This window comes from Epinephelus lanceolatus, chromosome 9 (assembly GCF_041903045.1).
Source record: "Epinephelus lanceolatus isolate andai-2023 chromosome 9, ASM4190304v1, whole genome shotgun sequence".
Taxonomy (NCBI): domain Eukaryota; kingdom Metazoa; phylum Chordata; class Actinopteri; order Perciformes; family Serranidae; genus Epinephelus; species Epinephelus lanceolatus.
Window position 1 is genome coordinate 11840792 of NC_135742.1, and position 12566 is coordinate 11853357.

A 12566-nucleotide genomic window follows, 5' to 3' on the forward strand; every position below is an offset into this window, starting at 1 on the left:
GAAAGTCCACATTTATGATGTTACATATCTTTAAACCCTCCACTGAACCTATTACTGTCTTTAACTTGAAGTTGCTCACTTTATTCTTACCCATTGGCAAAATGCAGATTAACCTAACTCACCATAATTACCATATTCCTACATTAAACCTACCTCTGCTCATGACCACGTATATTTATGTTTATACTTACCTGCAATGTTTGAATAAGTAAAAGATGATTTGCCCAAAGATCACTCTAAAACTTGGTTTAAAATGATCTTGAAAAGGTTTTAAAAAGTATTAAATTTAACTGTCTGATACCTGCAGACACCCTGAACGTAGAGAGCTAGCTATTACCCATTAAGCTCTTCATTGTCTAACCAGCTACAGCTGTTGGGGGTCGGTGATGCAACTGCAAAGTGTGTAAATACTTTATGTACTGTAGCCCCGTGCTGTAAATGAGAATAATAAATGAAATTTATTGGGAGACCATAGCACATTGTGAATGAAAGCAGAACCAACAGCAACTTCAGGCAAAACAAAACAGAAGAAGACACTGCAACGCAGCACAGAAACACAGAAGAGATAAAAAAAAAGCCTGGAGCTCAGAATTCTGGTGTTGTAGTATCAATATTGTCCAGAATTTACCATCTAGGTGCAAAGTGACGGGAACATGGAATTCAAAGCAATTAGACGATATCCAACTGGTGTAGTATGTTCTCTCGCTGTGACACAGATGAGACCATGACAGAGTACGCGCCTCACGTCAAGGCGGTAGTTGGGCAGATGGTAGAATCTGAGGCCAAGCAGACCCAGCACATGGAGAGAAAGCAGGCACAGTTTGGAGAGGCGGTGATGGGAGGCGGTGGCAGGCAGAACATGCTAACAAGGTGCAGCTGAAAATGAGTCGTGAGCTTCTACATTTCAAGATGGAGTAGAAGACAGCACAATATAATACTAACAATGTTCCACAAGAGGAGAAGACGGTGGAGATGGATATAGACTGTGTGTTTTTCTAGTGTTAATTTATATCCACACCATCGTCAAGGTCAAGGCAATGTTAAGACATGAATAAATGTACATATAAAGACAGTAACTGAGTTTTTCTAGCATTGTTTGACTTTGACTGAACAGACAAATATTTGAAATGATAATCTGAAATTGAAAATGCATTTCAGTTCTCAGTCACTGGTATGAATATGGCAGTAAAACTTGTATATCTCTTTTCTTATATCCAGAACGACTTCCATCGTGCCATCCAGAGGACCCACTCTGCCATGTTCAACCAGGTGTTCATCCTCATCTGCACCTTACTGTGTCTGGTTTTCACTGGGTGAGTGAACCTTTGTTCTTGTTAGTCACAGACAGGCTTTGAGGCCTGTTCACTGACCCCCACTGTAAAATCTGCTTCCTGAACTGTGGCCCAGAAAACATTATCTCCAGCACAGTGGGTAGTGTGCATATCTTGGAAAGGGCAGATTGTTTGGAAGAAGCTATATACATGTTGTAAAAGAAGAGACTGAAAATGTAGGTCTTGTGGGCTGACATATTGTGCTGTGCTGGCATCGGCCCAGTGGCAGCGCCAAAGGTGCACAGTTTTTCTGGCAAGATGAAAGATGTTTTTAGGATTGTTGGGGCCTGGTTTTACGGCAGCTTCTCTAAAAAATTGTGAAGCATGTTGCGATGCTTATAGGCGTTTTTTTGCAATGAAATTGTAGGTACAAATGTAAATTGCAAAAAAAGTTACGATGCTTTGATGGAATCGGAGCTCATTATTAGAGGCAACACAACACAACTTGATCTCACTCATACTCGTTATATTTTGCCATTTGGGCACAAGCCTCACAGCTACATTAAAATCAGACACTGATACGTTATTCTCACACTAAAATGGCTTGACTCTGTCGTTTAACACATTAATAACCATCGCTTTGTGATGGTAACAGTTAGCCCTGTCACTGTGTGTGTGATTCTGTCCCAGACTTTAGAGCTCATATCGTGGCGAAAAGGCCTAGGAATGTTTGACTTGTTTACTAAAATTGAGTAACCCTGAATGGTCTCACTCTGGGGAGAAGTTTAAGAACAGGGTGACCTGGAAAACGGTATGTGAAGTTGTATGCTGTGTCTTCAATAAAGTATCCACAAAGGCTGCAGACTGATCCCGTGTCATAAAGAGTCCTCCTTCAACACTCACAGTGGACTGAATACACGTGGATTGGCTGAATTTGCATTAATTGTTCTGTTCGCAGTATTGCAAAATCCTGGAGGGACTGATTAGAAGCAGGGTCCGGAAGCTGTTGATGCCAAGAAGTTTAATTTTATTGAAGTTCTTCGGATGTATGAACCCTCTTTTAGCCCACTGGGTCTCCATTGACCCACCTGAGCTAGTTCTAAGCAGCTTAACATCACACATACAAATATAAATGTTTAATGTTAAACTTTTGTCAGTATGGGCATCTTACACATCGTTAGCTCGGTTAGATTCTCCACAATTTTGCCGTTCAGTTCATTTAACAGACACCATATGTACCAAAGTAGAATTAATTCAGATTTACAGGCATGGTGGACGAAAAAAAAATGGTGATTCTGAATCTCTGAAGTGGTCATAAAGTCTGAGTCTGTGTCTGTTCCTTGATTATTTCTATTCCTTTAGTTCATAAGGGTCCACCAATCAAAAGATTCAAAGGGTTTTTTTGTGAAATTAATCCAAGTTTTGAGTATTGCCATGTGGGGACCACTGCTCACTGTCCACTAACATTTGTCAAACAAGACCACACTTTAACTGACATAAACAATGTTTTCTCTTCTTCCTGCACTGTGTTGTTGGGTTTTCTTGTTTTTGTTAGCTTGCCAGCTACAAATCAAAGTGTCCTTACCTTTCTCTGTTTAGTCTTCACCCCTCTCTCACTCTTTTCCTCTTGCTCCCATAAACATTTTGGGTTTGGGTGTCAATTGTTAGAAAATAATTTTTAAACCTCCAAACACTTGTTCAACTTCAAGAAATCACAGCAGGAAAAAGTGTTAAGTTGAGGAAAATACGCACATGGCCGTTCTCATTCCTCCATCCTTCTTCATTTCTTTAGCCTCATTGATTTCCACTTTTATAACACCAGTTTATTTTAATCAAAGCTTCCACTTCTTGGCTTTCTTGTGCCTTGGCCAGCACCCAACACCCACCTCATGCACTCCACTCTGTCCAGTTAGTAATTCTCATTCCCCTCTGCCTCGGGGTTTCATTAAATCTGCAACTTATCAATAAGAAAAAAACTCAAACAAATTAGCACAAGAAGGGAGCTGGAACTGACAGAGAAATCAATACTGTCATTTTAAATGACATACTGATCAGGAGCCTAATCTGTCTTCACTCTGGTGCCCTTTGGTCTTGGGCAAATTGAATTTGATATCTAGCCCGCCAGGCTGAAACATAATACTGAGAGAAGTAGATTACCCTGGTAAAGTATCTCTTCACATATTTTAATTGTCCTAACCCTGAGGAGATATGTCTGATGTAACACCATTAAGTATAATTCCTCATCTCTCTGCAGAGCTTGTGGGATCCAGCATCTAGAGAGAGCCGGGAAGCACCTTTCCTTGTTTGACTCCTTCTATTTCTGCATCGTCACCTTCTCCACTGTGGGCTACGGGGACGTCACGCCACAAATCTGGCCCTCCCAGCTGCTGGTGGTTATTCTCATCTGTGTTGCCCTAGTGGTGCTCCCACTGCAGGTAATGACTGTGGAGTAAACTAGGGTTCAACGCTTCAGTATTGGGTCCTGTCTTATCAGGCATTCTTGTGATGTTCTGCATCTGTTGCTGACCTTCGTTGGAATATGATCAAATATTAAATGACATTTTCTTGCAGCTATCACCAGCTAGAGCAAATAAAAATTCATAAAGGGCTTACTTCTCTGACATTTTGGCTGCAGACAAAATCTGCACATCTTACACAGAATTCGGGCCAAGTCACGCTGGCTCATGCCGGCTGCATGATAAATCCACCTATTTGCTGTGTTATTTATTTTTAAAGATCTCAGACATGTTCATCACTTCAAGTGTTTACTGTCCCCAAAGAGCAAAGTGGGTGTGAAATAGAAATGAACTCATGCTGCTGGCAAACTACGCCATCAGCAGTTTTCACCCCGGTGTTTTCACCCTCTGTGTCCGGACAGCAAGTCTATCTCTTTTATTATTAAATACATTCTTGTTGTGTTTGACATCACGTCGATGCTGCTGTCATTGTGTCAGTTTGAAGAACTAGCATACTTGTGGATGGAGAGCCAGAAGTTAGGAGGGAACTACAGCCGACACCGGGCGCAGACAGAGAAGCATGTGGTGTTGTGTGTCAGCTCGCTGAAGATCGACTTGCTGATGGATTTCCTCAACGAGTTCTATGCTCACCCGAGACTACAGGTACCAAAATGAAACAGGATCTTTTTCAGAAAGTCAAGTATGTACAGCAGTCAAATAGATAAATCACAGGCTGCTTTTGCCGTCAGTTTGTGTTCTTAATGTACCTATTTATTGTCTCTTGTGTATCTGATATTGAGTTTCATTTGTTGTAAAGGTCCATCTAGGGTTTGGCATTGCAAATTAGCTTAGGCTATAAATGCTGAAGTGTGTGGCATCAATTTATGTTACATACTTGTCCACATACAAATAAACATTAAATAAATCAGCACAGGAATTTATGTTTCAGTGTATATGTTGACTTCCAATTTGAACAAAGTATTTCTTGAAGTACTCCTGCGGAATAAATGGATATGCAGGACAGATGAATGAAGGGGATCAAAAAGCTCTATTTTAAACATACACTGTACAAATAACACACTTAAAGGTCTAGTGTGTAGGATTTAGTAGTATCTAGTGATGAGTTTGCATATCACATTATCTAAAACATCTCTTGTGTGCCGAGAATGAGGGAGAACTAAGGTGGCCGATGCAAAAACGTGAATGGCCCTATCTAGAGCCAGTGTTTGGTTTGTCCATTTTGGCTGTTGTAGAAACAACATGGCAAACTCCGTGAAAGAGGACCCTTTCCATATGTAGATATAAATTTTGAGGTAACGAGAACACAATGATTCTTAGTTTAAGGTGATTATACACCAATAAAACATATTTCTAGATATTATAAACCATTTTTTGGCATTCTGTCTCCCTAAATCCTTCACAATGGACCTTTAATCTGCATTCATCATGTAAAACTTTAAGCATGATTTAAGTGATGCATTCATATCCCTTGTTTTGCAGGACTACTATGTGGTGATCCTGTGTCCAACGGAGATAGACATTCAAGTCCGCCGTATCCTCCAAATCCCTCTGTGGTCCCAGAGGGTCATCTACCTTCAAGGATCTGCCCTCAAAGACCAGGACCTGATGAGGGCCAAGTGAGTGAAAGCGTGTCATGCATGCATTCAGACAAATGCATATAGAACACATTACCATAAAACAATCTCTTGGATATTAGTTACTCATCCCATGTTACGTTTAATTAAAGGTAACCTTGTTCTCTTGCATGCCTCCATGGTGAACGAAGAATCCAAAAACAGAGGCATTTCTTGATGAATGGAAGTGAAGGGGTCCACTTTTAACAACAGCAAAACTATATCAAAATATCCGTTTACATACTCTCACACAACTCGTGCAGTATAATTCAAGTCTCATTTATCCAGTTGTGTGCTCAGTACCTGTCGAACGCATGTAATTTTGCTAAAACATCAGGATTTTAAACACTTTACCAGTCTCATGCATGGCAGGGAGTACATTTGGACTCATACGCATGCATGCATTTTTGCTAAAACATTACTATTTAAAGCCCTTCGGCAAAAACTGCCCCATGCACAGACGAGAGGGAAGCACATGCGTTTGAACGCTGCTCAATGAAATGGATGAGCAGAGTTGAGTGTTCTTAATAGCAAGGTTGCACGAGTTGTGTGAGAGTTTATTAAAGGATGTTTTGATACAACACAAACCCCTTTCACTGCAATTCATCAAGAACTTTTAGGTCCTTTTGTCATCATGAAGACATGAGAAAAACACAAATTCAACATGCTCTGCTTTAGTAAATTGATATACAAGTGATCATTTTGGATGGGAGAGTCATCTCTGATTCCATCATTCTTTATAAAAGTGCATAGGCACTGAATAGTGTATTTACATGAAATGACGTTTGGTTTCTTGAATTGCCGCCACCATGTGTGATTTTGATGAAGGAAGTGAAACAAAATGGCAGTTCAGTGTGATACCAGGGTCTGTGTTATTGTCTAGTAAAGTCATTGAACGTGTCTGTCATGTCCTTGAAAGGTTTGAGTTTAGCGTACATTCTATGTTTTATTCATTTTTGGCTCTGGATAAGAATCTCTAAATTACTTAAAATGTAAATGTAAAGTTTGAGTCCTTGAAGTGCAGTTAGAGGATGAGGTACTTACAAGTCCACTTGGCTGCCCTCTGCTTGCACATCAGTGTAATAGGATTTCACTCTACACTGCTCACATCAAAGGCCACATACGTAGGCCGCAATGAAAACTGAGATGGATCACATTGGGACACGTTTAAACCGTTAATTTTCGTCTCTGTCCCTGAAACATATTGCAGCGCCACCAGTGTGCCGTTAATGGTTTTAGTGTCACTACAGGGGATCTTTGCTGCTTCTGCTGCTGGCGGAAGTTTTGCAGCTGATGATGTGGTACCAGTGAAATGGGGTCTAGGTACTTCTCACTAGCACATGATGGAGGTGAAATTAAAATCATCAATTTAACCAGGAGCCTGTACCCTTTTTCAAAAGCACCTCTTCAATGTGCAAAGTTGTGCAGGTGATTAGGTGCTGCACCAATTTCACGTACTGATTTGCATTAGATAAAATCACCCAGCCAAGTAAGCCTCATAGACTCCTCAACCCTGCTGTGCTGAAAGATTTCTTACAATTATTTCATATTTTAGTTTTCAGGTTCACAGGACGTGAGTTTTCTGTCATGAATGAATGAACTCTGCTCCTCATGTGTCGCCAGCACTGGACTCTAATAATAACAAATAACAGCAGATGGTTTTCATGCTAGAATGCAGCTTTTAACCTTTTGTCACAGGGCATTAACACTCATCCCTGCCTGGCTTTTCTTTAAAGCATTGATCTCTGTAAATAATTTTACGTTTGGATGAATGTCCTCTTCACAGTTGTCAACCCGTGAACCTGCCTGTCTGTGTTTCTCTCTGTTCGTCTCTCTGTCACTCTCCAGGATGGATGACGCTGAGGCCTGCTTCATCCTCAGCAGCAGGAATGAGGTCGACCGGACTGCTGCTGTGAGTCGCATCAACAATTTATCGAAGCAGTCTTTAACTCTCTTTCCAGTGCAAACCCTCTCACGATGATTTAAATGGAGCAATTTCCCTTCACACTCTGCTTCCTGTTTAAATTAGCCGGGAGAGTTTGAGATATTCAGATAGATGTCATGATTCTATTGGAGCTGCCATTGAGTACTGAGAGCACACACTGAGTCGCTGAGGCCAAATTTATGGCCCATAAAATTCAGATTGCGTTTACAAATGAGTCTGTGCATGAGTAAAATAGAGCTATTTCTTCACCTGCAGGATCACCAGACTATTCTGAGGGCTTGGGCTGCCAAAGATTTCGCTCCAAATTGCCCTCTCTACGTCCAAATTCTCAAACCTGAAAATAAATTCCATGTTAAGTTTGCAGGTAAGTGCTGGAAGACTACCAGCCTTTGTTTTATCTTAATTTTCTTAAAAGCATACACTTCTTAGTCTAACAAATTGCAATCCATTCATTTTCACTCAGATCATGTAGTGTGTGAGGAGGAGTTCAAGTATGCCATGTTGGCGCTCAACTGTGTGTGTCCCGCCACGTCGACCTTGGTCACGCTCCTGGTTCATACTTCCAGAGGACAGTGAGTACACACTACTATTTTTTACTATTTTACAGCATTAGCATTTACAGTGATAGCCACTGTCAGTGTGTTCTTTCATCACTGTGTGAGTTATCGTTATGTTCCTGCACCTTTCTCCCCAAACTCGTATACATCTGCTGCACTTGAGGTGATTTCAAAGTTATTAAATATAAGAAAGTGCTCTTACAGACAAAGTAATCTAATCGCTTGAATTTCGACCTCTTAGGAGATATGCTTACTCACTTTCTTGCTGAGAGTTGGACAAGAAGATCGATACCACTCTAAGCCTTGTTCCCACCAAGCAGTCTGGTTCAGTTCAGTTTGTTAACATTAGAATAGTTATTTTTTGCGTTTCCATTGTCAGAAGTTGTAGATGGTACCAATAAAACCATTGATTTGGTTTGTTTTTCCTTACCCCCCCATGACACTGACACAAACCACTAACACACTATTTAGACCCAAAACACTCCATCCTGTTCTTTTTTTGCTCTGAAAATGTTGGCATGCGATCCTGTTCCTTGGACAATCACGTTCCTTTGCATCGCCGGTGAGGGAAAAAATATAACAAGAGCTGGATGAAGCTGTTACGCAATTATCATCTGGTACAACTCCACCTACATTTAAGGGTGCTTTCACACCTGTCCTGTTTGGTGCGGTTCAGTCGAACTTAAGTTTGTTTGCCCTCTAAGTGCGGTTCGTGTGAACACAGCAATCGCACTCAGGTGTGCACCAAAACAACCGGACCGAGACCTTCTTGAAGAGATGGTCTGAGTCCGGATACAAATGAACTCTGGTGCATGTTACAGTCCTGGAGGATTATTAATGTGCACCTCCTCCTGTACTGCCTTAATATGCACATTCAGCACATCCAATGCATCAAAACATTGTTTGTAGTTGGAGCCGCGCCTTGTTTACAAACTGTATGGTTTGACTAAAATGAACAATGACAGCAATATAGTCCACGATGAGCAGCACTAAAATCAACCTGCGTAGCTGTCCCTCCATTGTGACATTAGAAAGTGTCACATTTGTCTTGTAAGTGTACTCTTCTTCAATGTTTTGTTTACTTCCTAGATTTTTCCCCGCAAAGAAATTCCGACCAATCAAGAGCAGCTTTCTCACGCAGGGCATTTGATCTGGTCCTCTTGTAAATGCTGCCGTGAGAACACGAGCCAACTCTAGGCAATTATGTAGCAAAATTAGTCCCTGATTCAGACCACAGCAAGCCAGCTCTGGGTCTGAAAGCACCCTGAGAGCACTGTCTGCTGTGGAGCACTAGACAGACCTAGCATTAAGGACCATGTCTCATACGGGTTCTGTACCAGTTCTAACGGTACTCAGCTGAAAGTGTTTTGGTGGACACACAACTTAATATCTGTCCATAGATAGATATCAAACAGTGGTTAGTTTATCTCAGCATAATGACCGGAAAAAGGGAGAAAGAACTAGCCTAGCTCTGTAACCAAAATTCGCCTGCCAACAAGTTATTGAATGGATTGAACCAACAAGATACTGAGCGTTAAATAGTGAACTTTAGAGATGCTAGTAGCAGATTTTGTTACCTTATGATAATGCAGGGCTGTTTTCCCTCATTTTCCAGTTGTTATGCTAGGCTAAGCTATGTGTCTCTTGGCTCTAGCTTCTTGCAGCAAGAAAGTGTTGAACGTTTCCTCTAAGGGTTTTCAGTTATCAGGCAAACCTAACTGGAGTTTACAGCTTTTTTGAAATGTCAATTAAGCTCTAGGTGACCCTAGATAAGTGACTTAAACAGTAGCAAGAGAGTTTAACACCCTCCTTTTTAATGCTGCCTTCAAGTGGGGATGTGTTAACATGTTCATGAGAAGAGTCCATATGAACTTCCCCTTCTTATTGCATTCACAACCTCCTAAGTGGAAACGTTCGGAAAGCTCCGACCTCAGGAGTTGTGATGCGTTTGCTGCCGTTTTTTAAGAAATAGCGGAAGCCATGGAATTTTTGGTGGATGCTAAGTTAATAAATTTAAATTTTAGTTGTATAGAACACATTTTAGGTAGTTGTTGACCTCTGCCAGGGTTGTCCCTTGTCTCCAATTCTGCGCGTGATATTCATGGACAGGATCTCAAGGCACAGCCGTGTGGAGAAAGGGGTCCAGTTTTGTGACCTCTGAATTGCATCTTTGCGGTCAGGATGAGAGTCAGCACCTCCAAGTCCAAGGCCATGGTTTTCTGCAGGGTTGGGAATGAGCTACTGCCCTAAGCAAGGGAGTTCAAGCATCTTAAGGTCTTGTTCACAGCTGAGGGTAGAAGGTAGCGTGGCATGGATTTGCAGTTTGACACAGCGATGTGGGCGCTGTGCCGGACTGTCGTGGCTTTCAATTTACAGGTCCACCTACGTCCTAACCCTCACCTATGGTCATGAGCTCTGGGTAGTGACCTAAAGAATGAGGTCGCGGATACAAGCGGCCGAAATGATTTTCCTCTAAAGGGTGTCTTGGCTCAGCCTTAGAGATATGGCTGGACATCTGGTTGGGGGGCTCTGAGTAGAGCTGCTGCTCCTTTGTGTTGAAAGGAGTCATTTGAGGTGGTTCAGGTATCCGATCATGGTCCCACTGGTAGGAGGCGCTAGGGCAGACCCAGAACATGCTTGAGGCATTATGTATCTTGTCTGGCCTGGGAAAGTGTTGCTGAGGAGAGGGACGTCTGGAATACTTTGCTCAGCCTGCTGCCCCCACGACCCAGCCTTGGATAAGCGGTTGAAAATGGACGGATGGAGAGTTTTTCATCGTAATTTAATAATTTGTTTGCAGAAAATGGCCTCACCTTTTTCCTTTGTCATAATGCCTTTGCATTTCCTGCACTATAGTAGCTTCCTTAATTGTTAGCCTTGGTGGCCTCTTGACACCGACAGTAGTGTTTATGTTGCTGTTCCCTAGCAGCAGTGTTCTCACTGTTAACCCCTTGAATGTCAAGAATATTGTATATATGGCTTTCTATGTTGAAACCACAAGTTCACGAGTTCCATTTGAAGGCAGCATAACGTTCACATTTTTCCTTGTGTCTCAGTCTTACATTACTCATCCAAAATCCTGTTTAGATTTAACTGAACCAATGACATTATTTGTGTTTTCAGAGCAGCTCAACCTCCAACAAATACTTTTATTAAATCTCTCTATCTATTGAGTGCACTGTTAATAATTAATATCCCTTTGTGTCATTATTCATGTGGACAGATTCAATCCCACTGGATGATTAATATTAGATAAAGTAGATGAAACTCTTGCGGCATAGTTTTTATAACTACACAGACTGTACCTGGTTCTTGTCTCTGCAAAGCTGTACTACTGTACCATCACCACTGCAGAAACTTGTCACTGTCAAGTCAGTAAACACAACCCTGTTTCTTGTCGGGAAATAAATCTGGCCGTGTTTTTCATATTCTGTGCAAGGTGACTACTATATCTTCACTCCTGTCCACAACGGAGAGGCAGCACATCAATTTTAATTTCCATTATGGGAGTTTGCACTGGCTAGGGGCTATGAAGGTGACAGGACTGGGAATAGACTTCTCTTGGCAGGTGTTAATTTAAGCATTATCACATTGATTAAAAGTTAGGAAGGACATGAACTGCCTAAATAAACTGAACCTCTGAGCCTTTTCTCTTTTGTTCATAATTGTGACTAGAATTTAGAAAACTGAAAAGGTCGTGAAAGGTCAGACAGATTTATCAGTCTGTGGGGGAATGAGAGCTGTTGAGTTGCAAAAAATGTCACATTTGACGTAAAGGTGCTTTCTTTTATGAATTGAAATGACTCTTGACAACATTGTTGTAGTTTGACATTTAATTCAGACAAAAAAAGGTTTTTCTTTGAAGACAAGGCTGCTGTTTGCCAGCAGTCCATCAGTTCATTATAAAACTCTGACACTTCATGTTATTGTCATTTAAGTAGTAACTATTCTGATCGTGTTATTTCAGGGAGGGTCAGTTGTCACCGGAGCAGTGGCAGAGGATGTACGGACGCTGCTCAGGAAACGAGGTTTACCACATCCGCTTGTGTGACAGCAAGTTTTTTGGGGAGTATGATGGAAAGAGCTTCACCTACGCCTCCTTCCACGCCCATAAGAAGTAAGTAAAACTAATGCTAGGTTAAAGGGACAGTTCACCCCTGAATGAAATATACATATTTACCCTCTAACCTGTACAGCCTTTTATCAGTCTAGGTTGTTTTGGTGTGAGTTGCCAAGTGTTGGAGTTATCGGATGTAAAGATGTCTGCCCTCTGTTAAATGTAATATAACTAGATGGCCCTTGGCTTATGGTGCTCAAAGTGCTAAAAAAGTACATTTCAAATCCTCAACAGCAATGTCTCCTTCCAGAAATCATGAACCGATTGCTGAAAATAACTCAAAGACCTTGTTGTGAGCAGTTTCATGTAGGAACTATTTTCTCTCTACCGAACTACACCCACCAACCATGCTTGTGAAAGCACAGGATGTAAAAGCTAATGGCATCCTCCTCTGCTGAGCTGTAACGCTAGCTAGCTCAGTGGTGCTAGGTGAGCTAGCAGTCGATGCACGCTTTCTTCTGTGCAATGATACCATGAATGTATGAGGCCCAGTTCACACAGAGAGCATTTAAGCAGCAGGAAGCGGCTTTTGTAATCGTTCTTAATGAGAATGAAGGTTTTTGCTCGTGTTTTTTGAGTTGCAATG

General features: G+C 41.5%; 1 protein-coding gene across 19 annotated transcripts in view; it reads left to right on the forward strand.

Annotated features, from left to right (window-relative positions):
• kcnt1b (potassium sodium-activated channel subfamily T member 1b) overlaps positions 1-12566 on the forward strand; it is a 126165-nt gene that overhangs the window by 78568 nt on the left and 35031 nt on the right. For all 19 annotated transcript variants that reach the window (XM_078170551.1, XM_078170552.1, XM_078170556.1 and 16 more), the window contains 8 exons: positions 1219-1313; positions 3526-3706; positions 4226-4390; positions 5228-5364; positions 7210-7273; positions 7562-7670; positions 7770-7878; positions 11831-11980. In XM_078170551.1, the coding sequence (XP_078026677.1) occupies positions 1219-1313; positions 3526-3706; positions 4226-4390; positions 5228-5364; positions 7210-7273; positions 7562-7670; positions 7770-7878; positions 11831-11980 (1010 nt within the window). The remainder of the gene's footprint in view (positions 1-1218; positions 1314-3525; positions 3707-4225; positions 4391-5227; positions 5365-7209; positions 7274-7561; positions 7671-7769; positions 7879-11830; positions 11981-12566) is intronic.